The following is a 27,593-nucleotide window of genomic DNA, read 5'->3' on the forward strand; positions in this document are numbered from 1 at the left end:
AATTAGCTTTTCCATCTGCATGATAACTTGTTATACATGTTTTGAATTATAAAATGCGTGTATATATATATTTAGTTTCTCATTCAAAAGTGTATATACGAATTGTTTTGTGACACTGGTTGCAATCCACACAATGTGTCAGCACTCTCCCCCTTTCCATCCCGGGTCCCCTGAGTCCATTCGTCCAGTTTTCCTGTCCCTTCCTGCCTTCTCCTCTTTGCTTTTGGGCAGGTGTTACCCATTTGGCCTTGTATACTTGATTGCACTAAGAAGCATGTCCCTCATGGATGTTACCGTTTGTTTTACGGGCCTGTCTAATCTTTGGCTGAAAGATGGACTTTGGGTGTGACATCAGTTCTGAGTTAGCAGTGTGTCCAGGATCCATAGCCTTGGAGGTTCCTTCAGTCTCTGTCAGGCCAGTAAGTCTCATCTTTTTTTGTGAATTTGAATTTTGTTCTACATTTTTCCCCTGCTCTGTCCAGGACCCTCTATTGTAATACCTGCCAGAGCGGACAGTGGTAGTAGCCAGGCACCATCCAGTTCTTCTGGGCTCAGCCTGGTGGAGGCTGTGGTTCATGTGGCCCATTAGTACTTTGGACTAGTATTTTCTTTGTGTTTTTGGTTTTCTTCATTCTCCTTTGCTTTGGACAGGGTAGGTCCAACAGAAGTATCTTAGGTAGCCGCTTGCAAGCATTTAAGACCCCAGGCAATACTTAACCAAAGTAGGATGTAGAACATTTTCTTTATTAACTATGTTATGCCAGTTGACCTAGGTGATCTCTGAGACCATGGTCCCCAGTCCTCAGCACCAATAACTTGGTCCCTCCAGGCAGTCTGGATGTCTCTAGGAAGCTTCTAAGACTTTGCCTTGGTCAACTTGTGCTGACTCCCCTACACTGTGCTGTCTTTCCCTTCACCAAAGTAAACACTTATCTACTATCTAGTTTGAGATTTCACCTCCTCTGCCCCCACCCCGCCCAGTAACCATCAAAGATTTTTTTTTTCTGTGTGTAAACCTTTTCTTAAGTTTTTATAATAGTTGTCTCATACAGTATTTGTCCTTTTGTGATTGATTTATTTCAGTCAGCATAATGCTCTCCAGATTCATCGATGTTCTCAGATGCTTTGCAGATTCATCATTGTTCTTTATTGTTGCATAGTTTTCCACTACATATATGTACGAATTTGTTTATCCATTCATCTGTTGATGGACACTTAGATTGTTTCCATTTTTTGCTACTGTGAATAACGCTGCAGTGAACATGGGTGTGCAGATGTCTATTTGTGTGATGGCTCTTATCTCGCTAGTATATATTCCTAAGAGTGGGATTACTGAATCAAAAAAAAAAATTTTTTTTTTAATGGTATTTCTATTTCTAGCTTTTAAGGAGGTGCCATATCATTTTCCATAGTGGTTGTACCATTTTACATTCCCACCAATAGTGCATAAAAATTCCAATCTCCCTGCAATTTCTCCAACATTTATTTTCTTGATTGATGCCAGAATGTTGGGGTGAGATGGTATCTCATCATAGTTTTGATTTGCATTTTTATAAAGGCTAATGGGAAACTCTGGTAGCATACTGGTTAAGAGCTATAGCTGCTAACCAAAAGGTTGGCAGTTTGAATCTACCAGAGCTCCTTGGAAACACTACAGGACAGTTCTACTCTGTTCTGTAGGGTCCCTGTGAGTTGGAATTTACTCGATGTGAATGTGTTTGGTTTTTTAATAGCTGGTAATCCTGAGTATTTCCTCACGTGTCTTTGTTAGCTGCCTGAATATCTTCTTTGGTGAAGTGTCTGTTCATATCCTTTGCCCATTTTTTAATTGGATTATTTGTCTTTTTGTTGAGGAACTGAAGTATTCTACATACTTTAAAGATTAGATCCTTGGCAGATATGTCATAGTCAAATTTTTTTTCCCAGTTTGTAAGTTCTCTTTTTACTCTTTTGGTGAAGTCTTTTGAACAGCGCAAGTGTTTAATTTTTAGGAGCTCCCAGTTATCTAGTTTATCTTCTGGTGTTTGTGCACTATTAGTTACGGTTTGAATTTATGCCATATATTAGGGCCCCTAGTGTTGTCCTTCGCAATGTTATCCATAATTTGTTATGATCCACTCAGTCGAATGTCTTTGCATAGTCAATAAAACACATGTAAACATCCTTCTGGTACTCTCTGCTTTCAGCCAGGATCCATCTGACATCAGCAATGATATCCCTGGTTCCATGTCCTCCTCTCAAACCTGCCTGAATTTCTGGCAGTTCCCTGTCGATATACTGCTGCAGCCGTTTTTGAATGATCTTCAGCAACATTTTGCTTGCATGTGATATTAATGATATTGTTGTATAATTTCCACATTCGGTTGTATCACCTTTCTTGGGAACAGGCATAAATATGGATCTCTTCCAGTCAGTTGGCCAGGAAGCTGTCTTCCATATTTCTTGGCATAGATGAGTGAGCACCTGCAGTGCCGCATATATTTATTGAAACATCTCAATTGATATTCCATCAATTCCTGGAGCCTTGTTTTTTGCCAATGCCTTCAGAGCAGCTTGGACTTCTTCCTTTAGTACCATTGGTTCCTGATCATATGCCACCTCTTGAAATGGTTGAACACTGACTAATTCTTTTCGGTATAATGACTCTGTGTATTCCTTCCATCTTCTTTTGATGCTTCCAGTGTCATTTAATATTTTCCTCATAGAATTCTTCACTATTGCAACTCGAGGCTTGAATTTTTTTCCTCAGTTCTTTCAGCTTGAAAAACACCAAGTGTGTTCTTCCCTTTCGGTTTTCATAACAAATTATGGATAATGCTGCTAAGAATGGGAATTCCAGAACACTTAATTGTGCTAAGAAGGAACCTTTACATAGATAAGAGGCAGTTGTTCAGACAGAACAAGGGGATACGGATTGGTTTAAAGTCAGGAAAGGTATGTGTCAGGGTTGTATCATTTCACCATGCCTATTCAACCTGTACGCTGAGCAAATAATCTGAGAAGCTGGACTATATGAAGACGAACGGGGCATCAGGATTGGAAGAAGACTCATTAACAACTGGCGTTACACAGATGACACAACCTTGCTTGCTGAAAGTGAAGAGAACTTGAAGCACTTACTAATGAAGATTAGAGACCATAGCCTTCAGTATGGATTACACCTCAACATAAAGAAAACAAAAATCCTCACAGCTGGACCAATAAGCAACATCATGAAAAGTGGAGAAAAGGCTGAAGTTGTCAAGGATTTCATTTTACTTGGATCCACAATCAACAGCCATGGAACAGCAGTCAAGAAATCAAACGATGCATTGCATTGGGTAAATCTGCTACAAAAGGCCTCTTTAATGTGTTGAAGAGCAAAGATGTCAGCTTGAAGACTAAGGTACACCTGACCCAAGCCACGGTATTTTCAATTGCATCATATGCATGTGAAAGCTGAATAATGAAGAAGGAAGACCAAAGAAGAAGTGACACCTTTAAATTGTGGTGTTGGCAAAGAATATTGAATATACCACAGACTGCCAAAAGAACAAACAAATGTCTTGGAAGAAGTGCAACCAGAATGCTCCTTAGGAGCAAGGATGGCGAGACTCCGTTTTACATACTTTGGATATGTTGTCAGGAGGGATCAGTCTCTGGAGAAGGACATCATGCTTGGCAAAGTACAGGGTCAGCGGAAAAGAGGAAGACCCTCAATGAGGGATTGATACAGTGGCTGCAACAATGAGGTTAAGCATAACAATGACTGTAAGGATGGCACAGGACAGGTCAGTGTTTCATTCTGTTGTGCATAGGGTCGCTATGAGTTGGAACCGACTCAGCACCTAACAACAACGTCGTCCTTATTTTTTCTTCCATGATCTTTATCATTTTAGGTTTTATATTTAGGCCTTTGACCCATTTTGAGTTAGTTTTTCTGTATGGTGTGAGGTATGAGTCCTGTTTCATTTTTTTTACAGATGGACATCCAGTTTTACCAGTACCATTTGTTAAAAAGACTGTCTTTCCCTCCATTTAACAGATTTTGGTCCTCTGTCAAAGATTCACTGACCACAGGTGGATGGATTTACATCTGGGTTCTCGATTCTGTTCCACTGGTCTATGTTTCTGTCATTGTACCAGTAGCAGGCTGTTTTGACTACTGTGACTGTATAGTAGGTTCTGTGATCAGGCAGTGTGAGGCCTTCTACTTTGTTCTTTTTCTTCAGTAATGCCTTCTTTAACCTTTCCTTTCCATATAAAGTTGGTGACTTAGTTTTTCCATTTTGTTATAAAGAATGTGATTGATATTTGGATTGGGATTGCATTATGTCTGAAGGTCACCTTGGGTAGAACTGACATTTTCACAATGTTGGGTCTTCCTATCCATGGGCATGGTATGTTTTTCCATTTATGTAGGTCTCTTTCGGTTTCTTGCAATATTGTTTTGTAGTTTTCTTTGTATAGGTCTTTTACAACCCTGGTTAGATTTATTCCTAAGTATTTTACCTATACAACTATAAATACTATAGCATTTATAATAGCCCCTAAAAAGATAAAATGGTCTTGTTTTCCAGATGACCTTTTCGAAGTTCTCTGTGTCAGTGCATAGTAATCCAACTGATTTTTTGTACGTTAATCTTGTATCCTGCTACTCTGGTGAATCTTTCTATTAGTTCTAGTAGCTTTCTTGTGGAATCTTTGGGGTTCTCTATGTATAGTATCATATCATCTTTGAATAGGGATAGTTCTACTTCTTACTTTCCAATTTGGCTGCCCTTTATTTCTTTTTCTTGTTTTGTTGCTCTAGTTAGGACTTCTGGCACAATTTTAAACAGGAGTGGTGATAAAGGGCGTCTTTGTCTTGTTCCTGTTTTCAGGGGGAATGCTTTCAGCCTCTCTCTGTTGAGATGTGAAGAGGTCTTTGAGTGTATGTAGGTGTACAATACTCTTAGATATATACTGGGTCATATGATAATTCTATGTTTAACTGTCTGAAGAACTGCCATACTGTTTTTCAAAGTGTCTGTACCATTTCACATCCCCACCAGCAGTATATGAGGGTTCTAGTTTCTGCACGTCCTCATCAACGCGTACTATCTGATGTTTGATCCTAGCCGTTCTAGTGGATATGAAGTGGAATCTATCTCTTTATGGTCTTGACTTATAATTCCCTAATAACTAATGAAGTCAAACATCTTTTCATGTGTCCCTTGGCCATTTGTGTATCTTTGGAGAAATGTCTACTCAGATCCTTTTCCAATTTTTTTTATTTGGGCTGTCTTTTATTACTGAGTTGTTAAGGGTTCTTTATGTATTCTAGATAAAAAGTCCTTTATCAGATACATAATTTCCAAATATTTTCTCCCATTCTACAGGTTGTCTTTTCACTTCGTTATTAGTGTCCTTTGAAATACAAAAGTTTATAATTCTGACAAAGTAGAATCAACCAAACTTTCTTTTGTTGCTCATGCTTTTGGTGTCATATCTAAGAAGCCATGGCCCAATCCAAGGTTATGAAGAGTTACTCCCATGTTTTCTTCAAAGGGTTTTACAGTCTTAGCTTTCACATTTAGGTTTTCAATCATTTTGAGTTAATGTTTTTATGCGGTGTTAAGGGTCCAACTTCATTCTTTTGCATGTGAATATCTGGTGTCTTACCACAATTTGTTGAAAAGACTACTCTTTCCCTGTTAAATGGTCTTGGCACTCTTGTCAAAAATAAGGAACTATTAGCACATGAAGGAGCCCTGGTGGTGCAGTAGTTAAGCACTCAGCTGCTAACCAAAAGGTTGGTGGTTTGAACCCACCCGCTGCTCTATGGAAGATGTGACAGTGTGCTTCTGTAAAGAATACAGCCTTGGAAAACCTATGGGCCAGTTCTACTCTGTCCCATAGGGTTACTATGAGTCGGAATCAATTTGACAGCAATGAGTGGTGGTGGTAGATAAACACATGGGTTTATTTAGAACTCTCCATTCTACTCCATTGATCTATATGTCAATTACTATGCCAGTACCACATTGTCTTGATTACTGTTGCTTTGTAGTAAGTTTTGAAATTAGCAAGTGTGAATCCACCTACTTCGTTCTTCTTTTTCAAGACTATTTTGGCTATATGGGGCTCCTTGCAATTCCGTATGAATTTAAGAATCACCTTGTCAACTTCTACAAGAAGTCAGCTGGGATTCTGACAGAGATTGCACTGAATCTGTGGATCAGCTTGGGAAATGTTGCCATCCACATCTTTTGATTCATGAATATGGGATATTTTCCCATTTATTTAGATCTTCTTTTTTTCAACAATGTTTCATAGATTTCAGTTATGTGTTACATTTATTATATTTATTCCTATGTATTATATTCTTTTTGATGCAATTGTAAATGGATTTTCTAAAATTCATTTTTGGATTGTTCATCGAAAGTGTACAGGAATAGAATCGATTGACCTATCTTTGCTGAACTCATTATTAGGTTAATATTTCTTTTTTTTAAGTGGATTCCTTAGGATTTTAAATATATGAGCTCATGTCATCTGCGAATATAGTTTTACTTCTTCCTTTCAAATGCAGATGCCTTCTATTTCTTTTTCTTGTCTAACTGCCTTGGCTAGAACATTTAGTACAATGTTGAGCAGAAGCGGTGAGACACCCTTGTCTTATTCCTAATCTTTGGAAGAAAGCTTTCGGTATCATGTGAGCTGTGGGATTTTCACAGATGCCTTCTATCTGGTTGAGGAAGTTCTCATCTATTCCCTCCTATTCATCATTGAGTGTTTTAACATGAGTGTTGAGATTTGTGAAATCCTTTTTCTGCATCTATTGAGACGATCATATATATATATATATATACATATATATATAAACTATTGAGATGGTGTATTACATTAATTGATTTTTGGATATTAAACTAAACTTGCATCTCTGGGATAAATTGCACTTGGTCATGGTGTGTAATTCTTTTTATATGTTGCTGGATTTGGCTTGCTAGTATCTTGCTGAGGATTTTTGCATACTTACTCCTAAGAGATATTGGTCTGTAGTTTTCTTGTGATATCCTTATCTGGTTTTGATAAAAATGGCTTCATAGAAGGGGGTGGGAAGTGCTTCCTCATCTTCTGTTTTTTGGAATAGTTTGTAAAGAATAGATATTCTTATTTAAATGTTTGGTATAATTCAGCAGAAACACCATCAGGCCTGGATTTTTATTTCTGTGGGTAGCTTTCTGATTAATGATTCAGTCTCTTTATTTGTTACAGGTCTATTCAGATTATTTATTCTTGAGTCAGTTTCAGCAGTTTGTGTATTTCTAGGAATTTGTTCTTTTCATCTAGGTTTATCTACTTTATTGGCATACAAATGTTGATAGTATTATTTTATAATCTCCTTTTCATTTCTGTAAGGTCGGTAGTAACATTCCCTTTATCATTTCTGATTTTAGTAATTTGAGTCTTCTAACTTTTTCTGTTGATCAATTTAGCTAATGGTTTGTCAATTTTGTTGATCTTTTCAAAGGATCAGCTTTTGGTTTCACTGATTTTCTCTATTGTTTTTCTATTCTTTATTCTGTTAATTTTTGCTCTAATCTATATTATTTCCTTCCTTATGCTTGCTTTATGTTTAGTTTGCTCTTCCTTTTCCTGTGACTTAAGGTGTAAGCTAGGCTATTGATTTGAGACCTTTTTTTTTTTTCTTAATATAGGCATTTGCAGCTGTCTAAGTTGGATCCTTTAGAGAAGTAAAACCAGTGAAGTGTCTATATATAGTGGGGGGAGGAGGGGCAGAAAGAGAGAGAAACAAAGATTTATATCAAAGAAATGGCTCATGTGGTTGTAGAGGCTGGAAAGTCCTAAGTCCATGGGTCAGGCTGGAGGCCTCTCCTGACTCACACAGCTGCAGGGGCTCACAAACCTAAGAGCAGGAGGTTAGACAATAGGCCTCTGGCTCACACACTGTGGAGGCTGACTGATACTATAAAACTGTGAAAGTGTATTTTGATGACTACACCAAGACATTCCTCCAAATAACCAATGGCAAACACTTCTGAATTGACTGGTAGTAGTTTGAAATGCAATCAGAAAATGCTTCCTTGTTTGTTTCTTTGGGAAAAGGTGAATAACAAAATAAAATAAATTTAACAAGTACAAAGAAAATATACTGTGTGAACATAACGCATTAATATTACAGGTGTTCTCTGTAATCCATTTGCAGTCACTGCCTCATATGTATTTTGTACAACCCTGGGAACCACATGCTGATACACCTGAGTGATACCTGGGAAATCATGGAAAATGGAGGTAGAAGGAAACAGAAAAGTAATTTCAAGACGTCTCAGGATCTAAGGATCCTAGTGATTTAACCGCAGGAAAATAATTTAATAGTAATAAGGTACTGGCTCATGGGGAGAGTGATTTGTGCATTCATTACCGTGTATAAGGACAAAGGCATAAAGACGTGGCTCACAGAAGCAAATGTCTGATGTGTGGACACAGCTTTTCACACCCAATCACACTCAGAAATCCAACAAGTACAATTTAACTGAGGAGAAAGCTAAGGATAGGGTGCATCGGTTTTACCAAGAAAGAAGAGCATCCAGAGTGACTGTGCAGAGAGAAGCTTTTGTAAATTTACTCTGCATTAACAGACATGTTTAAACTTCCTTCTATCCCACAAAACTGTAGCTATAAAACAAATCTAAGTAAATGACAACTTTAGATAAAACCAAAAAACCAAACCTAGTGCTACTGAGTCGACTCCGACTCATAGCGACCCTATAGATAAAAAAGTGACAAATTTGAAAAGAAAGAGTAACAGATACAATCTCAATGCAGTCACCGAAAAGCAGCAATTTTAGAGTCAAAAAGCGAACAATTTGATTTTTGCCCACCAGTACGGTATGTATGTCTGATACCTTGTCTAAAGGAAATAAAGTCAAAAGTTGTTATAAATAGCAAATATTGTCTTTTGCCTTAATTAAGACGCTAATATAGAAGGGTCCGTGAAAGGATAAGAAGAAAGAATGTGGAAAGTAGAGAAAAGGGGGTTAGGTGGAATCATTCAGAAAACAAAAAATGGGTAGCTGTCCTTCACTCTGCATCTCAAGCTTCCCTCTCACCTCTTTTCCTACCAAATACCTTCAGAGTCTTTGCATCAACCTCAGCCACCTTAGGACAAAATCACTCATTGCTGGCATATAGACTGGCTTAAGTCCCTGTGGCAGGAAGAACTAGATTTGGCCTTTCGTCTCTGGTTTCTGAAAATAACTCTTGGAATTTCCTAGCAATCAAGATGTCCTTTGTTTTCTAAAATAGTGAGACAGCACTCAGACACGTTTAAGTGAGTTGGGAGTCCTCAATCCCACCCTGTCAACAATCCTCAGAAAGGGAGGGGCAGCATGATACAATCAAGTATGCATATTCATTGATTAGATCAATTATAACTATGTATGAAGGCCCTAGTCATGCACATTCATTGAGGCCCCAATGACTAAGAGATCCTGGACCTTGGAGTTCTTTTTTTTTTTTTGGTTTGTAGGAATGGAAGGAACCCTGGTGGTACAGTGGTTAAGAGCTTGGCTGCTAACGAAAAGGTTGGCAGTTCAAATCCACTAGCTGCTCTTTGGAAACCCTATGGGGTAGTTCTACTCTGTCCTATAGGGTTGCTATGAGTTGGAAATGACTCAACGGCAATGAGTTTTTTGTTTTTCTTGGAGTGGAAAGAACACCCATGCATAGGACAGCGTGGCCATGCCCTTGAGTGCAATGGAAATCTCCCACTGGGACCCCTCCCAGACCTTGCCTGATGCATCGCTTCACATGTGTGCTTTCTGGTTATAATAGTGAGTAACTGTGAGTACATGTAGTCTCTGTAAGTTCTCTGAGTCATTCTAGCAAATTACTGGACCCACAGGGGACAGTGAGAGCCAGCAGAGAAACTGGAGTTTGCCTATTTGGAAAGAACAGTCCTAACTTGTGGAGACCCAACTCTGGGTGGTGAGCATCAAAGAGAGAAAGTACCATGTGGGTGGGTGGAATCAGGATGAAGAAGTGGGAAAGTGGGAATATGAAATGAATTATCTTCACATTTTGGAAATTACCCGTATGTTGGTTATTACTGACACAGTCCCCACTTACGCTTCTGGGCAGAATGGCCTACATTTTGAAGGTATCAGCCTCTACTGCATCCCAGTTTCACAGCTGGGTAGAAAATAGCAGAGACAAACCACAAGCTCAGAGGATAAGAGGGGTGCCACAGAGATATTAACAATAATCTTTCTAAAACATTAATGTTGCTCATGGTTTGCTAAAAAATGGGTGGGTGTCTTTTGTATTAAAGCTCTAGTGACACACGAGCCGTTTTCAGTCTTAACCTGGTATAATAATTTTACTAGATCAGCGGGTAAGGTGAAATAAGTGAACCTTGCTCTTTAGAAGAGTCCCTGGGTGGTACAAATGGTTAACACCCTCAGATGCTAACCGAAAAGGTTAGAGGTTTGAGTTCACCCAGGGGAGCCTCAGAAGAAAAAGTCCTGCTGATCTACTTCTAAAAAACCAGTTGTTGAAAACTCTAGGGAGCACGATTCTACTGTGACACAAATGGGGTCGCCATCAGTCAGAATCAGCTCGATGGCAATTGGTCAGTGTTCGTCAGAAAACATACGACAGGCATAGCTCTTACGGTAGGATCTTACGTAAAGGTTCTATAGTTCCACGTTTTTAAGCTATAAAAACAGCAGGGGTTTTGTTCTATGGCTCAAGTGTCATTTTCGTAATGAACACACAAATAATGAATAAGCAATGGAAAAATGAACCTCAGTGTGACAACCAATAGTAAAGTGATACTGCCTGCTTGCTGAGCACGTGGATCTGCTGATTTGGGTATGTTCTCCAAGTAAATCCGCCACAATTAAGATTCATTGAGGGGATGAGGCCACCTCGTTGTGCTGAAACATATGCCTTGTTAAAAAACTTGCAATTTTATTATGTCTACCTTTCATACCTGCAAACATGCTTGTCACCATGTTCCTGAAAAAGTCTGGTGGCAATGAAGACACAAGTAAACAGTTACAGGGCAGGATACAGAGGAGGTCTGCTCCATTGGGAAGTCATACCTTCCTGATAGGAAAGACTGGCCTGGCAATCATCGGGTCTCAGTTCCCTAGGACTGAAAGCACCTCCAGGCTGGCATGATCCCAAACAGGGAATTCTGTCTTCAATCTTTACTTTATAAACCTGTTTCTTTTATTACCACTGTGATTTTTTAACATCTCAAATTCTTGATCCATTTGAAATTTCAATCATAAAATATGAATGTAGATTGGAAAAAAAATGAGGAAGTCCAAGGGTATGACTGGCAATGGGCCAAGGAACACGGAGACAGAAGAGATAAAGGAGAAGAGAAGGCAGGGGTCAGGATGGGCACGACTTAAATCCTCTAAATTGAACCCAATCTGTCTTTCCCCTATGACCCTTCTTTGTTTGAAAAGTACTGTTTTGCCAAGAACTCTGACTTCTGATTCTTTCATAAACAGCACTTCCTACATTAATAGTATACTTAATGCGTCAAAACAAACCTTTTAAATAGTTACAATTAAACTTAGACATGTAATTTAAAGTTTCCATTTTAAATATATACAAATAGCTGCGAGAGATAACCCAGGAAACACCTTACAAATGGGCTGCTTTAGCTGAATTGCACTGTGATTTACAGAGATCATAATTTACTGGGTAATTTGTTCTTGGAAGCCAAGGGAAATTTTATTCCTAAATCATTATGCTCTGGCCCTACTATAACATAACATAAGCCCAGTTGAAAGAAGGTGGCATTTACAGTTATTTTCATCCCCTTTCATTGTAGTTTCTGACAAGGCCCATTACATACACAGAAAGGACTGGCGGAGGCAGGTGGTGAGCAAGTGGAAAGAGGGAGATGACTTAGAAATACAGAAGTAAGCCAAGGAGCTTGGCGGGAAGATAGAGGCGTAATCCTAAGCAAGGACTATGATTCTGAGATATGTAATTGTATAAATACATATACAGTCATGTCTTCTAGGTATTACATTTCAGAAAAACTACATATTTTACATAACCTGAAGTATCTAAAGAGGAACCAAGTATGACACAGCAAGATATATATATGTATATATATATATATATAATGAATACTGAATAATTAAGAAATACCTAAACCCAGTGCCCCCGAGTCCATTCCGACTCACAGCGACCCTATAGGACAGAGTAGAACTGCCCCATAGAGTTTCCAAGGAGCGCCTGGTGGATTCGAACTGCCGACCCTTTGATTAGCAGCCGTAGCACTTAGCCACTTTGCCACTAGGGTTTGCAATTAAGAAATAGGAGAAAATAAAATACAAACGGTAAACTGTTGGAGGAAAAACAAGGTTTCTTATGAACACACGCTCTTTTACTAATGAACTAATGATCTCATACACGATGTTTGCTTTGAATGATTCATTATGCAAAGGCGCAAAGGGTCTAGAGTCTCAGAAAACAATCTCCTCTCTCGCCTTTAGGGATCAGGCAATTACAGCACAGCTGGTATGGTGATTTTATTAACAACTTGTAGGCTAGTGCACTGGTGCTGCTGATGCCAAATTACAGTCAATCATAAAGACCATTTCTTTAGTTTGCTAAATACAGGCTATATTATTTAATGTCTGCTTTATTTCAGTTGCATCTTGCCCTACGAGCTGGAATGTATAGCAAAGTCTGAAGTCTGGGAAGACTTCCCTTATATGTAAACACCAATAGATTGTATAAGAAGCAACGACGTTGTGGCTTGAGAGGCACAGCGGGAGAGTTAAGATGATACTGTATGAAATATAATCCAAACCCCCAAAAAGCTTTTTCACATCAGAAGAAATACTGTTAATCTTGGCTGGGAGAGGAAAATCATATAACTGACAACTAAGACCCCAGAGAAGGTCTCATGAAAATAGGTCCTAACTGCAGGGCTTGATAGCTTTACAAACAAATCTATTGTTACATTCCCTGACAGATAATTCGGCCAACTTCATAACTCTAAACCCAACATCTCAAACTACAGGGAATTGAAAAAGTGAACACATTCTGCACATCAATCAATCAAGTTCCCTTTTGTTAGCCTGTCAGGTATTTATCAGCAAGTTTAAACCTAAGAATTATGGGGGCCCAAGATGCCTGGCATCTTTGGGCTCATGGACCACTCTGCCTACTCCTAAATATCTCTAGGGCACAAAGACTGTCATTTCATCTGGTAATCCATTACTGTGCTCAGCTAGCTACCTGTCAACGAGTCTACTCTTTCCTTCCTATCTTGGAAGATCTGGAAACAACACAATTTTATGTTCCCAGATGAGCAAAGTTGGTGATACAACATTTCTTGTTTAGTTCTTTATTCACTAGACTTGTGTTTATTAACCACAGAGGAGAGCTGAGCTAATTTTAAAATGATTTTATGTACATACTGCCTTTAATCAGGAAGAGGGTCTTTCTTCAACCTTCCAGTTCTGTTTTGAGACAGATCACAAAGTCCCTTTCCTCTGTTACATCAGTTTCAGTGTACAAAGGGGCTTTTAGGTCTCAAGAGAGAAAGGCTTAGGTCTCTTGAGAGAAGAAATCATAATTTTCCCCAGTCCAAAAACCAAATCAAGCCTATTGCCATCGAGTGGATTCCAACTCATAGGGACCCTGTAGCACAGAGCAGAACTGCCCCGGAGGGTTTCCAAGGAGTGGCTGATGGATTCCAACTGCCGACCGTTTACTGGTTAGCAGCTGAGCTCTTAACTGTTGCACTGCCAGGGCTCCAGTCCATATGCCTTAAATATTTCTTCAATCGTGAAATTGTATATCCTTATTAATAGCTATCTCTCATCGTTACCCAAGGCTGCTAGAATCTAAAAAGATCTACAGAAATATGTATATATCTAGAAAGAAAACTATTCATTCATCCTCTATTCATCTAGCCACCAAAAATGCACAGAGGAAAGGAATCAATCTGATTTAATGTGAAGTAGGTGACTGGTGGCCATATTGGCAGGACAATTACAAGAACTCTGCCATAAAATCCTGCTCGGAATTTGATCCTGGAAGCAACAGAGCCCTGTTGTACCAGTCCTTCATGTCTCCATCCCTGTCCTTATGGGAGAGCTGACTCAATGAAGCCTTTCACATCTGTGTGGAAAACTAGAGGTACATTTTCGCCACCAACCTTTAGGCCTACCTCATGTTAAATTAGAAGACTTTTTTTTTTTTTTTCTCTTAATGGGAGAAACACTGTCCTTTGGGTAGAAAAATGCTTCATTGTGTTTGACTGTCCTGAGCAGGGCAGAATGTTTAGCATTCCGGCTCCTGCCCTATAAAAGTCAACAGTGGCCCCAGTTGCTGAGACCACTGAAAATGCCTCCCTACTCTTCAAAACCCCCCTGTAGACTGTAGTATTGCCCCTGATGAATGCTGACATTCACCTAAGTTGCACTGATAACTTTAAAAGCTTCCTGATAGATGAAAGGGAGAAGCTGATATTCTTGAAAATAAATACGCTAAACAAATCATTTTTCTAAATTTAACAAAACCAATAAAAAATACTGTTGGAGTAGTCTGAGGAGTTGTATTTTCATTTGTCCACACTGCCAGTAAAGAACGGAGTCTGCTTATCAGGCAAACAGAACCACTTCACAGTCCCAGAGTCGAGCCTGGTGCAGACATAGGAAGTAGATGAACTGGAATCTGCCAGCGCTTTCTGCTCTAGAAAAGGTCGGCATTCCAAATTAGAATTCCGCGGGGCAGAAGGTCAAAGACCACATGGAACATGTTAGAAAAAGCTTGGCTACAACTGTAAGCACACATGTACAGGCAGGAATGCCAAAGGACAGAGGTTGAGGGGAACTGTGGAGGGAAGCAGGAAGGGAGAGAGAAGGGAATCAGGGACCAGGAAAATCTTGGAAAGTGACCTGAAATCCTAACTCACTGCTGCCTCACTTCTAATTCCAATTACACAGCTAAAGAGAGCTGCAGAAATTTAGGACGGGTTCAGCTGAGATTCCACCCATGCTGCAGGAAGGTGTAACACAACACATCTAACCTTTGCTGGTTTTAGTTGGTTCTGAGGACACGTTCCCAGTCTTCTTCTTTTTCCTTGGGACAGATACATATTTCCGGTCAAATGTAACAGGACTATATTGAGAGAGGCTGTTGGACTTTTTTTCAAATTCTTCATCCAGCTTTGTTGAGCTAATAAAAGGGAGAAAAATCAATCAGCACATGATGTAAATATTTGAACAGAAAATAATACAAGATATATTTTAAGATATTCTCTTTGAGAACAGTGTCCCTGAGAATTAGAACATTGTTAGTCAATCCTGTGCACAGAGGTAAAAAAAAAAAATCTTTTCAGAAAATGGTTGAGAAGGTTTACCAACATAGTTTTCTTAGTAAACGCACATGACAGGTTATGGTATTACCTTAGAAAATACAAACGTCATAGGCGACAGAGTATTTCTGAGGCACAGAAATGGCCACTCTCCACTGGTATGGGAGTTCTTTCTGAAGTGCAGTACAAAGCACTGCCTCTTCGTATACAGTTGTTCATTCTACAGCTTCAGATATATGTATATACTGGCAAGCTTAGACACATGCAGTTTGGTCATTTTGTAGCATCAGATTTAAAAAAAAATTAGTGGCTAGTATTTGATTAAAAAACACATAGACACAAACAGAATGCAAAGAGAATTTTTGAGTATTAGAAAAAAAAAAATCTGGATGGCTGACCTGGATGAGGATAAAACACTGAACGAGCAAACCAAAACTAGTTTTCAATGAGCGCACTGGCAGAGAGGCAGCACCACTCTAACTAGCCACGAATGACTTCAGAAATGCCACCATCAAAGCCGGGAGATCCTTGGGCTGGCTCTGACAGTCTCTATGGCTCCCACACAGTGATGGCTGGCTACTCGCCTGCTGGATCCCAGGCTGGCTGCTGGCTTTTACTCAGCGAGACTGAGTAACTCAGATGTAACCCAAGCAGATGGAGTAGCTGCAGGAGAATCACCATATTTGGTAGATAGAAAATGGAGGGTGTAATGGGGAGAGGTGAACAGCCCTGTTTACCACCTTTTAGCAAGCCAATGTGTCAAGCTGCTAGTTAAGGGATGTCTCGACATACTTCTACCTAGAGCTGTTCTTGGTTTTGGAGGTATGTGCAAGAGTTGTGGAGCAGAGTGAAGACCATCAGAGGGCCATCAGCATCATCAACAGAAAAGGGCCATCGTTGAGTTCCATCAAAGCAGTGAGGGTAGGGGTGGGAGGAGCGGTGGAGGTGGTGTGCGAGGAACGCTCCTTAGTTAGTAAAGCCGCCTTTTCTCATTCAGTTAAAGAAAACGTTTATACCGAGGGAAAATCAGGTATTAGCTATCAGAAAGCTATCTACAAGTTGTGAATATAGTCTGAACGCCCAAAAAAACATGTGAAAATGCAACATACAACTGTTAAGGTCCTTTGGTATGTATGTTTTTAAGTCTTTAAAAGGGAATGAGAGTAATAATCCATATTTTTCTTGGAGAGGTCTGTAAAATTATAACCACCAATACTGGGTAAATTTTTCTTGGCTACAGTTAACTAAACAGGGAGCATATTTTCTGAGATAAAAAGGTTTCGAATGCTCATCTAAAATCTCAGAAAAGACTGACAGGAACTTGAGTTTCTCAATGTTGCTTTCTTTTAAACAACGCAAACCCAATAGTTAGGCCAATATTTAAAATGGGGGAGGGTGGGGTGGACCCCTGAGGTTTACCATTGATATAAGCCTATGGAAACGTACACTCTCAGTTACATACATGTAGGTTCCTCAGAAATGATAAAAAAAAAAATACAAACAAATAACTCACACACTAAACTCTTTTCAGAAACACCTTCTTAAACGATCGTTTCACTTTTTTTGTTCCTCGAAAAAGTTTGGTGAAAAACCGCTCTCTCAGAGCTTCAGCAGTTCCTCATGGAAGTGGCGGGGAACTTTCTGATGGGAAGCTGTCATGGATTAAACTGTGTCCCCAAAAATGTGTGCCAGCTTGGCTAGGCCACGAGTCCCGGTACCGAGTGGTTGCCCAGCATTTTGTGATCTGAGGTGATTATCCTACGTGTTGTAAATCCTAACCGCCATGACGTAAATGAGGCAGGATTAGAGGCAGTTATGTTAAGGAGGCAGGACTCAATGTACAGGATTAAGTTGTATCTTGAGTCAATCTCTCTTGAGATATAAAAGAGAGAAGCAAGCAGAGAGGAGAGGGACCTCATACCACCAAGAAAGAAGCGCCAGGAATGGAGTACGTCCTTTAGACCCGAGGTCCCTGCACTAAAAAGCTCCTAGACCAGGGGAAGACTGATGACAAGGACATCTCCCCAGAACCGACAGAGAGAAAGCCTCCGCTGGGAGCTGGTGCCCTCAATTCAGACTTCTAGCCTCCTGAACTGTTAACAGAATAAACTTCTGTTTTTTAAAGCCATCCACTTGTGGCGTTTCTGTTATAGCAGTTCTAGAAAACTAAGACAGATGCCTTAATGCCTGCTGGGCTTCCCTGGAATCCACATTGTCTGCAGAGAGTCCTGCTACTCCCTTGGCGTGGAGACCTACACAGCATTGGCAGTTCTTCTACAAGACGCGGAGTGTTGGCTCGGATGCTCAAGACTTACTTTTTTAGGAAATTCTGAATTGGAAAGTGTGATTTGACATGACAAATGTGAGGATTTTCACGTTACTGCTTAAGCATGATATAAGCAAAACTATCAGAACTACTTTGGATTTTTCAAAATACCAGGGAGAAGGAACGATATAAAATTATATCATCAGAATATAAATAATCTCAAGGAATCATCATCATGGGAAATAATTTCTACCCTCTCACTCTGTGATAACCTAGAGCTTTATAATTAAACAGACTTGAAAGCACTGTAACTTCCAAGGGAAAAAAATTCTGTTATTCTATAAACAGACATGCAAATATTTATAAATAAATGAAATACAATACACCCAATGCATAGCATTTGCATACCTTTAAACACACTTATGAAAAGATATAGAGAATATAAAATGTACTTACTTCTATTCGATGTATTCTTTTCAAATTGGGCTAATGAGAAATCTCAAAGGATTTCCAAAACTGTATAATGAATATGCAGACCCTTTCCTCCACAATGTAAAGTACTGGTCTCCTAGCTTACTAAGAAAATGCTCTGTATTAAGATGGCTATTGTAAGTATTTGGCATAATACTAAAAATGAAACAATTCTTAACAATTTTATCTCGATGTACGCCATTGGTTAATATTGTATTTCAATATATTAATTCAGCTTCATAAAAAAAAAATTTCATAGTGGGGGAATATTCAACCCATTATTTTTTATCTTGGAGCAACTGATAAGATTTAAACAAAATAAGGTTAGAGATAAAGGCATAATTTTATTTTCCACACATATTATTCTATAAAGATATGTACATTTAGAAATATTAAATTAAGAATATATAGTATATAAAATGGGCAAGATGTCAACAATTTAAATAACATCCATCCTCAGCTTCAGATGGGAAAATGCATCTTGAAGATTTTAAACCAGTTACAATGTCATGCCACTAATATGTAGTGACCTTTGATTCAATCTTGATTTAAACTTGGGCCCAAGTCTAAGATCTACATATTTTCCACTATACCTGAAACATGAATGGTATTTTCTCCCACACAACTAGGTTAACAGCAGGAATCATGCGATACACTTGATTTGTATATTCCTTAGTGTTCTTGACATAGTGTTAAATGGATACTCAAAAAATGAGCAGTGGGTGACATATTTATCTTGAAAATTCTATCACATTTGGGGTCTGTGCAGTATAGCTCATAGGCACTCACCCAAGGAAAGAATCTTCCTTTGCTTTGGTCTTCTTGAACTTTTTGCTCCCACTGGTCCCACTCTGGTTAAATGTCCAGCTTTCTTCATTCCAACACCCTTCATGATCAGATGAGTTTCCTTTTCCTGAGCTTCGTTTCCCTGAAGAAATTCAAGAGAATGGACGTGCTTAGTATGCTGGGGTGGGGGGAAATCAACTTAGTTGCTTCCCAAGTGACCTTAACTCCTTGGGCTTCATTTGTAGGACTCTGGCTGTCACTATTCCAGAGTCCTCCACAAATGATTCATGCTGGACCATTTTAATGATGGAACATTCAAAAAATTTACTTACAGCCTCTGAGATCAGTTGTCTCATCATAACCCAACAGGTACTGCCTAACTTCAGAGAGACTGATTACTGCCAACTTTCCCACTTGAGAATCAGTCAAAGGTGTGAGAGCCCTTTGTTGGGGGCACTATTAGCTCTGCTTTCCCAAAGACCCGTTGAAATGACATCCCTGGAGAACTATGTATTACCAAGTATCTTCATCCAGGGCTTGTTGAACCTACGATTCTCACGTCTCATTATAATTTAGCTTGCCAAGTGGTAGTCACCTAGCCAGATGACATATTTTTAAATAGATAACTTTACATAAAACACTCTGTGGAATAAAGGTATGCACATGAACTGCTTTCTGGATGCTGTCATATTTCAAAGAATCCTTCACTTTAAATATCTCTTTGATTACCAGATGGGGAGGGCCAAGTAACCTATTTCCTTCTACAGCCTACAAGTCAAGATTTTGCCAAATATACCTGCCTGATTCAGGAAAATCTTTCCATCAGTTTTAAAAGCCAGACTGAAATCTCCAACCATTCAACACTGATCTTTCTAAATAAATAGCAAGCCCATATCAATAAAAAAAGTTTAAATTATTTTGAATACCTATTTCCTGAGAACTACCTACAAAAGAAGACAAGTGTTCCTCAACGATGCGAGAAGACACTTAAGTAAAATGACAAATATATACGATCTATAAACCATAAGGAACTGTACAAGTGTAAGATATTATTTTGATTCCGTATTGCTCCCTATGGCTGTTGTTGTAATGGGTTAAAAGAGAAATCCCGCTTGGTTTTGTATTCCCTTTTCAGGTCGATAGAATGAATCCCTTACCTCTGTCAACATTGGCTCGCAGAGAGGTCAGCATGCCCTCAGACACCAGGGTTTTATAAAGAGCACCTTTGCAAGACCTCTCGGATTTCCTGGAGCCACACGTCTCTGTTTTTCTATTACAGTCATTGTCCTCAGGCTTGGCTTGTCCCGACAGGGTGGGTGGTGGTGCCTCCTCCACAGGGGTCAATGGTTCTGCTTTTACACCCTCTGACACCTCACCAGAAATGTTCTTGCTGGCAGAAAGATTAATGAAATCTGGAAGTTTTGACTCTTTGGTAGTGTCTGAGAATTTCTCCTTTGACATTTTCTTCTCTCTCGATTTCACTTTTTTCTTTGGTGGCTTGGCATCCGAAAGGCTTCCCTTGCCACTTGAGGATGTGCGGACCTTCTTGCGAGGGGCTTCTCCAAGTTTCTCAACACCCCAGTCTCCCTTTGCAACAGCTTCAATGGTGTATATGACACTCTCGATGTCAGACTCAGAAGACTGCCTCTTTTTGCAAGTCTTCTTGGGCGTGGATTTATCACTTCCGTGTCTATCCATTTTGCTTTTCTTTTTCTTCTTTTTTAGTTTCTCGGGTTTGTTTAACGCTGTGGGATCCTCAATCACCATAATTCCATGAGGATGGCACATGTGATCCTTTCTACTGGGAACATCACTTATTATTATCTTGCTACTGGCAGAGTAAGAAAAATCAGGGAAAAGACTACACTTTTGATCTTCCTCTAATTCTTCCTTTTTTATTTCTTTGGGATCTTCCATTTTTATAGCCATTATATCATCCACTTGCAGCTCCTCAAAACTTCTTAATTCCTTAGAATCTCTTACATTTTCCTTAGCTGGTTTTTCAAATTCTGCTTCCTTTTGTAAATTGGTTTCATCTGTTTTCTCCACTTTTATTTCCCGTCCTTCCTTTCCCTTCTCCAGTTCTTTAGTTCTTCCACCATCTGGTTCTTTTGTTTTCATTCGCTTTGATTCTTCCATTTTCACCCCCTCTGATGCCAGGCACATCTAAACAGTTAAAACAAAAATGAGAGAAAACAAAACAAAAAAATCCTTATTCTTCCATGCTAGAAATTAGTTTAAGCTTCTCGATTATATATTCTTTTTAAAAATTATCAAAATAAATGTCAAACTTTATAATAATGAGTCCATACCTGCCAAAAGAACTTAAATGATTCAAAATTAATAAAAAGTTTTAGGTGGTATGAGATATTTATTAAACTCTGGACAAGCATATGCCAGAATTCTCATTGTCCGGCTTATCGGAAATTATTTCCAAGAAAACAAGATTTGTTAAAATGAGACGGGATCTAGAGTTAAAAGAGCCGAGTTTGAGTTCTGGTGTTGCTATTTACTAGCTTTGTGGTCTATATTGAGTCATTTGGAAAGGGGATGGGGAGAGGAAGACAGGACAAGTTTTTAAAAACTGAATATGACAAGTGTATCCGGTCCTTCAGATCATTCACGATGGAGCTATCTTTTTTAGAAACTCATGTAAGTTAACTTTTTAGACCTCGGCAAGTAGCTACAAGGACTGAGAACTTCCCACTATTGAACCTAACAGGAAACAGGATAGAAGCAAAACTTATCTTAATTCTGGAACACTGACACATTTAGTCTTTCCCGAAGGTTTTATTCTCATGGAAGAATCTGCTGTTTTTACATCAATTTTGAAATAATTTTTATTTTCCTTTCTCAGTTATACTGGTCCTTCAGGAATAACTGTACCACTTGGGGAAAGGAATATACTAGTTATAGAAGAGGGCTAGAAAGGCAGTCTCAAAGTAAATTCTATGCTTTTTCAACAACTATCACTCTGTGGCTTTTAATAAGTCATTTCAAAGACCTTTTGCCATATAGGTGCTGGTTTTTACAGTGGGGTATACTCAAAGTTTGCATTTTCGTGGTTCACCTTAGCAAACCTAATAATACTTCGCAAACTCTAATCTCTGCTCAAGTATATTTCAGAGTGACTCTCCTCATCACCCCTGATGTGATCCGAGAGTTAGGGATGAAATGAACAAATGCGGGCATTCACTCTGGGGACGTGTTCTGGGAAATAGCATAGTATTTCTTGCACAGGTAATTACACCAAGCACTAGTCATGCTTTACTCCCTTGTTTCAGGCTCTTAAGTTTTTTCACGAATGGACCATTAATCCTAAATCATAAGAAAAACAATTATATTGCTGCAAATGAAACTGCAGAAGTAAAACAAACAATCCCCAATCAAAAACAACAAATCACAAATTCACTCACTAACCAAATCACCAAAATCGAACACATATAACCAGACTCTCAAAGTTGGGTGTCATTCTAGAGGTCATCCAATCTAACCTTCTTCCCAAGACAGGAATTCATTTCACTAAAATATCCTGGAGAGTGAGTTATCTAACTCTGGCACAAAGACAGCGCATTATTCCATTATTTGGCAGTTCTGTTTGATAAATTTTTAATATTAAGCAAAAATGGATACTGAGCTTCTGTTAAAGGTGACAGAAAAGTTTGGAAATGGATGGAAGTAATGGTTATACAACATGAAAGCAGTGTTGAAATGGTATGTTTGTTATATATGTGTGTGTGCGTATATATATGCATATACATATATACATTAAAAAAATTTTTTTATACACACATACATATAACACACACACATACTCATCATAATAAAAGATAAATTTTTTTATTATTCTATAAATTCTACCCACTGGTCTTAGTTCTCTGATTTGAAACCACACAAATTATTCTTTCTCTCATGTGAAAGAATTTCAAATCCTTGAAGATTAGCTTCATGTACCCAGAAGTCTCTTCTGGTATCATCTTCCCCATTTCCTTAACAGCTCATCACATGTATGCCGTCTTGAAGTGAAAATGGGTTTTACTGAAATGAACTGGGTTCATGACCAAGCAATACACCTTGGCTGAGGTCATAGAATGAGCCATGTAGCTTAGACTTGAACCCATATGAGAAAACAGAGGCTGTGAAGTGGGTTAACAGTACCTTCTGCACTGGGTTGTTGTGAGGCAAAAGAGAACAAACGTGTATGAACACAGTTTGCGAATGGCGTGAAGTTTTAGGAAGGTTGGGAAAGATGAATGCTTCAATTCAGCGGTATCATTCTTGGATTATGTTCCCAGCCTTGCTGTGACACTCTAGATGAGAGGTGGAACTATTTGTCCATTGATAGCTACACCACATATCTTGTAATGGGGCCCTGGGGTTACTTTTTTTTTTTTTTTTTAAACAGGCACATCATACTTCCGGCTTGAAATGAGCTTGTAGTCAGTTAATATTCTGAATTTTTCTCTTTTGTGATAAAAACACTCAACAAACTAGGAATAGGAGGGAGATTCCACAACATGATAAAGGGGATTTATATACAAAAAAAAAAAAAAGAAACAGAAATGCACACCTAACACCATGCTCAATGAAGAAAGACTGAAAGCTTTACCCTAAGGTCAGGAACATGACAAAGTTGCCTGCTTTCATCACTGCTATTCAATATTTTACTGGAAGTTATTGCCCAAGCAGTCAGGCAGGAAAAAGAAGTATAAGGTATCCAAATTAGAAAGGAAGAAGCAAAATTATCTCTATTCCCAGATGACATAATCCTACATATGGAAAATCCCAAAAATCCACAAGAAGACTACTAGAGCTAGTAAATAAATCTAGCAAAGTTGCAGAGTTCCAGGGCAACACACAAAAAATCAATTGTGTTTCTACACATCAGCTACGAGCTCTCAGAAAAGGAAATTAAGAAAACAATTCTATTTATAATATCTAAAAGAATAAAGTACCTAGGAATAAATTTAATCAGGGAGGTGAAAGATATGTACACTCAAAATTATAAAACACTGCTGTAAGAAATTAAAGGTCTAAACAAATGGGAAGACATCCTCTGTCCATGTCCTGGAAGGCTTAATATTGTTAAGAAGTCAACACTACCCAAATCAATCTGCAGATTCACCACAATCCCAATCGGAAGTCCAGCAGCCTTCGTTGTAAAAACGGGAAAGCCAATCCTCAAATTCAGATGGAATTGCAAAGGACTCTGCCAAACCACTCATGAAAAATAAAGTGAGAACACTCAGTTCCTGATCGCAAAGCATACTCCTGTACCACACAGCTAGAGTAATCAGAGAATCTGGCAATGCTGTAAGGACAGGCACAGAGGGTTGCCACCAGTCGGAATCGACTCGATGCCAGGACAACTGGATTACTCCACAGCATATACAAATATTAACTCAAAATGGATCAATGACCTAAATATATGAACTAAAACTACAAAAGTCTTAGAAGAAAACATAGGAATAAATGTTCAGCATCTAGTTTTTGACAACGGATTCTTAGATATGACACCATACATGAGCAACAAAACACAGATAAAATGAACTTCATCAAAACTAAAAACTTTTGTACATCAAAGGACTTTACCAAGAAAATGAAGATACAACCTACAGAACGGGAGAAAATATTTGGAACCATCTACCTGATAAGAAATTTAGTATCCACAATAAATTTAACTCCTACAACAACAAACAATCCAAACAAGATACAAACAACCCAATTAAAAAATGGGCAAAGGATTTGGGACATTTCTCCAAAGAAGGTATACGAACGACCAATAAGCATGTGAAAAGATGCTCACAGTCACTGGTCATTAAGGAAATGCATATCAAAACCACAAGGAGAAACTATTTCACACCCATTAACCAAAAAAAAAAACAAAAAACCCCAAACCTGTCGCCATCAATTCAATTCCAACTCATAGCAAGTAGAACTGCCCCACAGGGTTTTCAAGGAGCAGCTGGTGGATTCAAACTGCCGATCTTCTGGTTAGCAGCTGAGCTCTTAACCACTGCACCATCAGGGCTCCTTCACACCCAATAGGATGGCTAATATCAGAGAGAGAGAATGTGTTGGCAAGAGAGGGAAATCGGGACCCTCCTGCATTGCTAGTGCGAATGTGAAAGAGTGCGGCTGCAGGAAAAATAGTTTCGTGGTTCCTCAAAAAGGCAGACACAGAATTACCATACCCCATCAAAAACCCAAAACCATTGCCGTTGAGTCAATTCCAACTCACAGAGATCCTACAGGACAGACTAGAACTGCCCTATAGGGTTTCCAAGGAGCGCCTGGTGGATCTGAACCACTCACTGACCTTTTGGTTAGCAGCCGTAGCTCTTAACCACTATGCCACCAGGGTTTCCAGAATTATCATATGACCTAGAAATTCAACTCTTGCATATGTACTCCAAAACTTGAAAGCAGGACTCAAACAGATACTTAGATACCAGTGTTCACTGCAGCATTATTCACAGTAGCCAAAAGTTAGAAAAAAACTCGTTCGTACCAACAGATGAATGGATAAATGAAATCTGATATATCCATGCAATGGAATGTTATTCAGCTGTAAAGACACATGAAGTTCTGATACATGCTATAACACGGATGAACCTTGAAAACATTGTACTTACATGAATATCGAAGGAGCCCTAATGGTGTAATGGTTAAGTGATACTGAGATCCTAAGGATGATATCTGTTGGAGAGATGTATAAAAAGCTACCCTCTTCAAAATGATTACAAAACAGACATTTCAGAGCTTGGTGGAAATAGAAATATCGAAGGGATGAGGTAAAATGTACAGTGGATGGATTATTTTTTATGTTCCCGAGTTAGGGATGCTGCCATTTTCAATACAGGTAAGACCACACCTTGGGCTCAGAGTTTGTAACTGGGGATTCACTTTAAAGACATAATGAATTTGTGTGCATCAAGCTTTTATCTTTGAATCAAAGATACTTGTGAATGTATTCCTTTTGACAAATGAAGACATCGATTCATTTCTTTATTGTGCCCTGCTTTAAAAGACTTACCAAAGTGATGAGGAAAAAGTAAAAAATCTTGCGTATTAGATAAGAAGTAATACCACAGAAATAGAAACAATTTGGCAGGTACTAAGAAATAGGTAAGTGGTCCTAAGATGGACCATATTATTTCACTCTTAATTATACTTTCTCTTTCATCGTCTATTATAAGAGCCAGCTAGATTAAGGCAGCTAGATTAAGAGCCAGCTAGATTAAGCCAGCTAGATTAAGGCAGTGTGAAAACAGACCCACTGACACTAATCACCAAGTTTCAATTTTGAAATCTCTTCTTTTTAGTACAAAACAAATGTTTTGCAGCCAAGGTATATTTACAGTCATTTTGTGCTGGCTTCTTATCAGCCAGAACAGTGTAGACATAACCTCAGGATGGCATTCAGCAGTGTTTTCCAAGGTGTGCATTTCCTCCATAATTAAATAAAACCACCATAAAAATACACACTGCCTGATGGTTTCTGAGAATAAACAATAGCATCGCTACTAAGGAAATTTGTTTCTCCCTATCATAAAAGATAACTGGTCACAGACCAGTGGTCTAAGCTTTTCTCAACACTAAAATCTGAGTGTATTAATTCTCCATTTGGTTTGTGGAAACAACTGGGCCAGAAGAAATAGGGGTTTAAATGTGTATTATTTACTGTTGCCGTTTCTGAAGACTCAGGATGGGGTGGGGCAGCCTTTGCTCCCTAAGGCCATCTTTTAAAGTCACTCCAAAGACGTTAAAGGCATTCATTAGGGGCATCCCCATAGTTTAGCTCCTCTAAGAATCAGTCGGTGCAATGTGGAATGAATGAAAAGTTCTGGAATATAGGGGTGTTCTGGGAATGACTCACAACTCTGCATGCAAAGACAAGGAAAGAAACGCTCCACTTTCAAATAAAAGGCCCCCTTAAGTGGAAACCCTGGTGGCCTAGTGGTTAAGAGCCATGGCTGCTAACCAAAAGGTCGGCAGTTCGAATCCACCAGGCGCTCCTTGGAAACATGACGCGGCAGTTCTATTCTGTCCTGTAGGGCTGCTATGAGTAGCAATCGACTTGACGGCGAGGGGTTTTAAGTGTATTTTAAGTATAAGAATTCACCTGTCTGATGGCAGCGTAGGAGAGCTGAGGTGAGATCTGCAGGCTGATGTTCGGGGCCTGAAGGGGTTGTGAGAGGATGTACACCAGGAAATACCAACGACCACCAAAAAACTGTGTAGTTATGCAAATATGCACATAGGTATACAAATATATAAAAAAAAAATATATAGGAGTATGAATATGTGGGAACATGCATGTATAACCACATATATAGTAAACCACTGAGGGGACACAGGTATGGATACTTCTTAGACATAACTAGACAGCTGGCGAGATTCGTTCTCTGGCTCTGAAGACTTAAGACCACAGTGTCCTTGGGCAACTCAGGTAATTGGCATGATAGTTTGTAAAGTGTTAGGTTCTACATCCCAATGTGGTGAGTAGTGTCTGGGGTCTTAAAAGCTTATGAGGGGCCATCTAAGATACAACTACTGGTCTCTACTCCTCTAGAACAAAAGAGAAAGAAGGAAACCAAAGACTCAGGGAACAAAGTAGTCTACAGGGCTAACAGTTGACACGAACCATGGCCTCATCTACCCTGAGACCAGAAGAACTACATGGTGCCCAGCTACCACTACCGACTATTCTGATCAGGACCA

At 39.0% G+C, this 27,593-nt stretch overlaps 1 protein-coding gene across 13 annotated transcripts in view; it reads right to left on the reverse strand.

Annotated features, from left to right (window-relative positions):
* The window catches only part of BBX (BBX high mobility group box domain containing), a 294,480-nt gene that overhangs the window by 23,172 nt on the left and 243,715 nt on the right, over positions 1–27,593 (reverse strand). For all 13 annotated transcript variants that reach the window (XM_064273026.1, XM_064273018.1, XM_064273019.1 and 10 more), the window contains 3 exons: positions 20,027–21,035; positions 18,873–19,011; positions 15,059–15,207 (listed from right to left, as the gene is read on the reverse strand). In XM_064273026.1, the coding sequence (XP_064129096.1) occupies positions 15,059–15,207; positions 18,873–19,011; positions 20,027–21,035 (1,297 nt within the window). The remainder of the gene's footprint in view (positions 1–15,058; positions 15,208–18,872; positions 19,012–20,026; positions 21,036–27,593) is intronic.

This window comes from Loxodonta africana, chromosome 20, assembly GCF_030014295.1.
Source record: "Loxodonta africana isolate mLoxAfr1 chromosome 20, mLoxAfr1.hap2, whole genome shotgun sequence".
Classification (NCBI taxonomy): domain Eukaryota; kingdom Metazoa; phylum Chordata; class Mammalia; order Proboscidea; family Elephantidae; genus Loxodonta; species Loxodonta africana.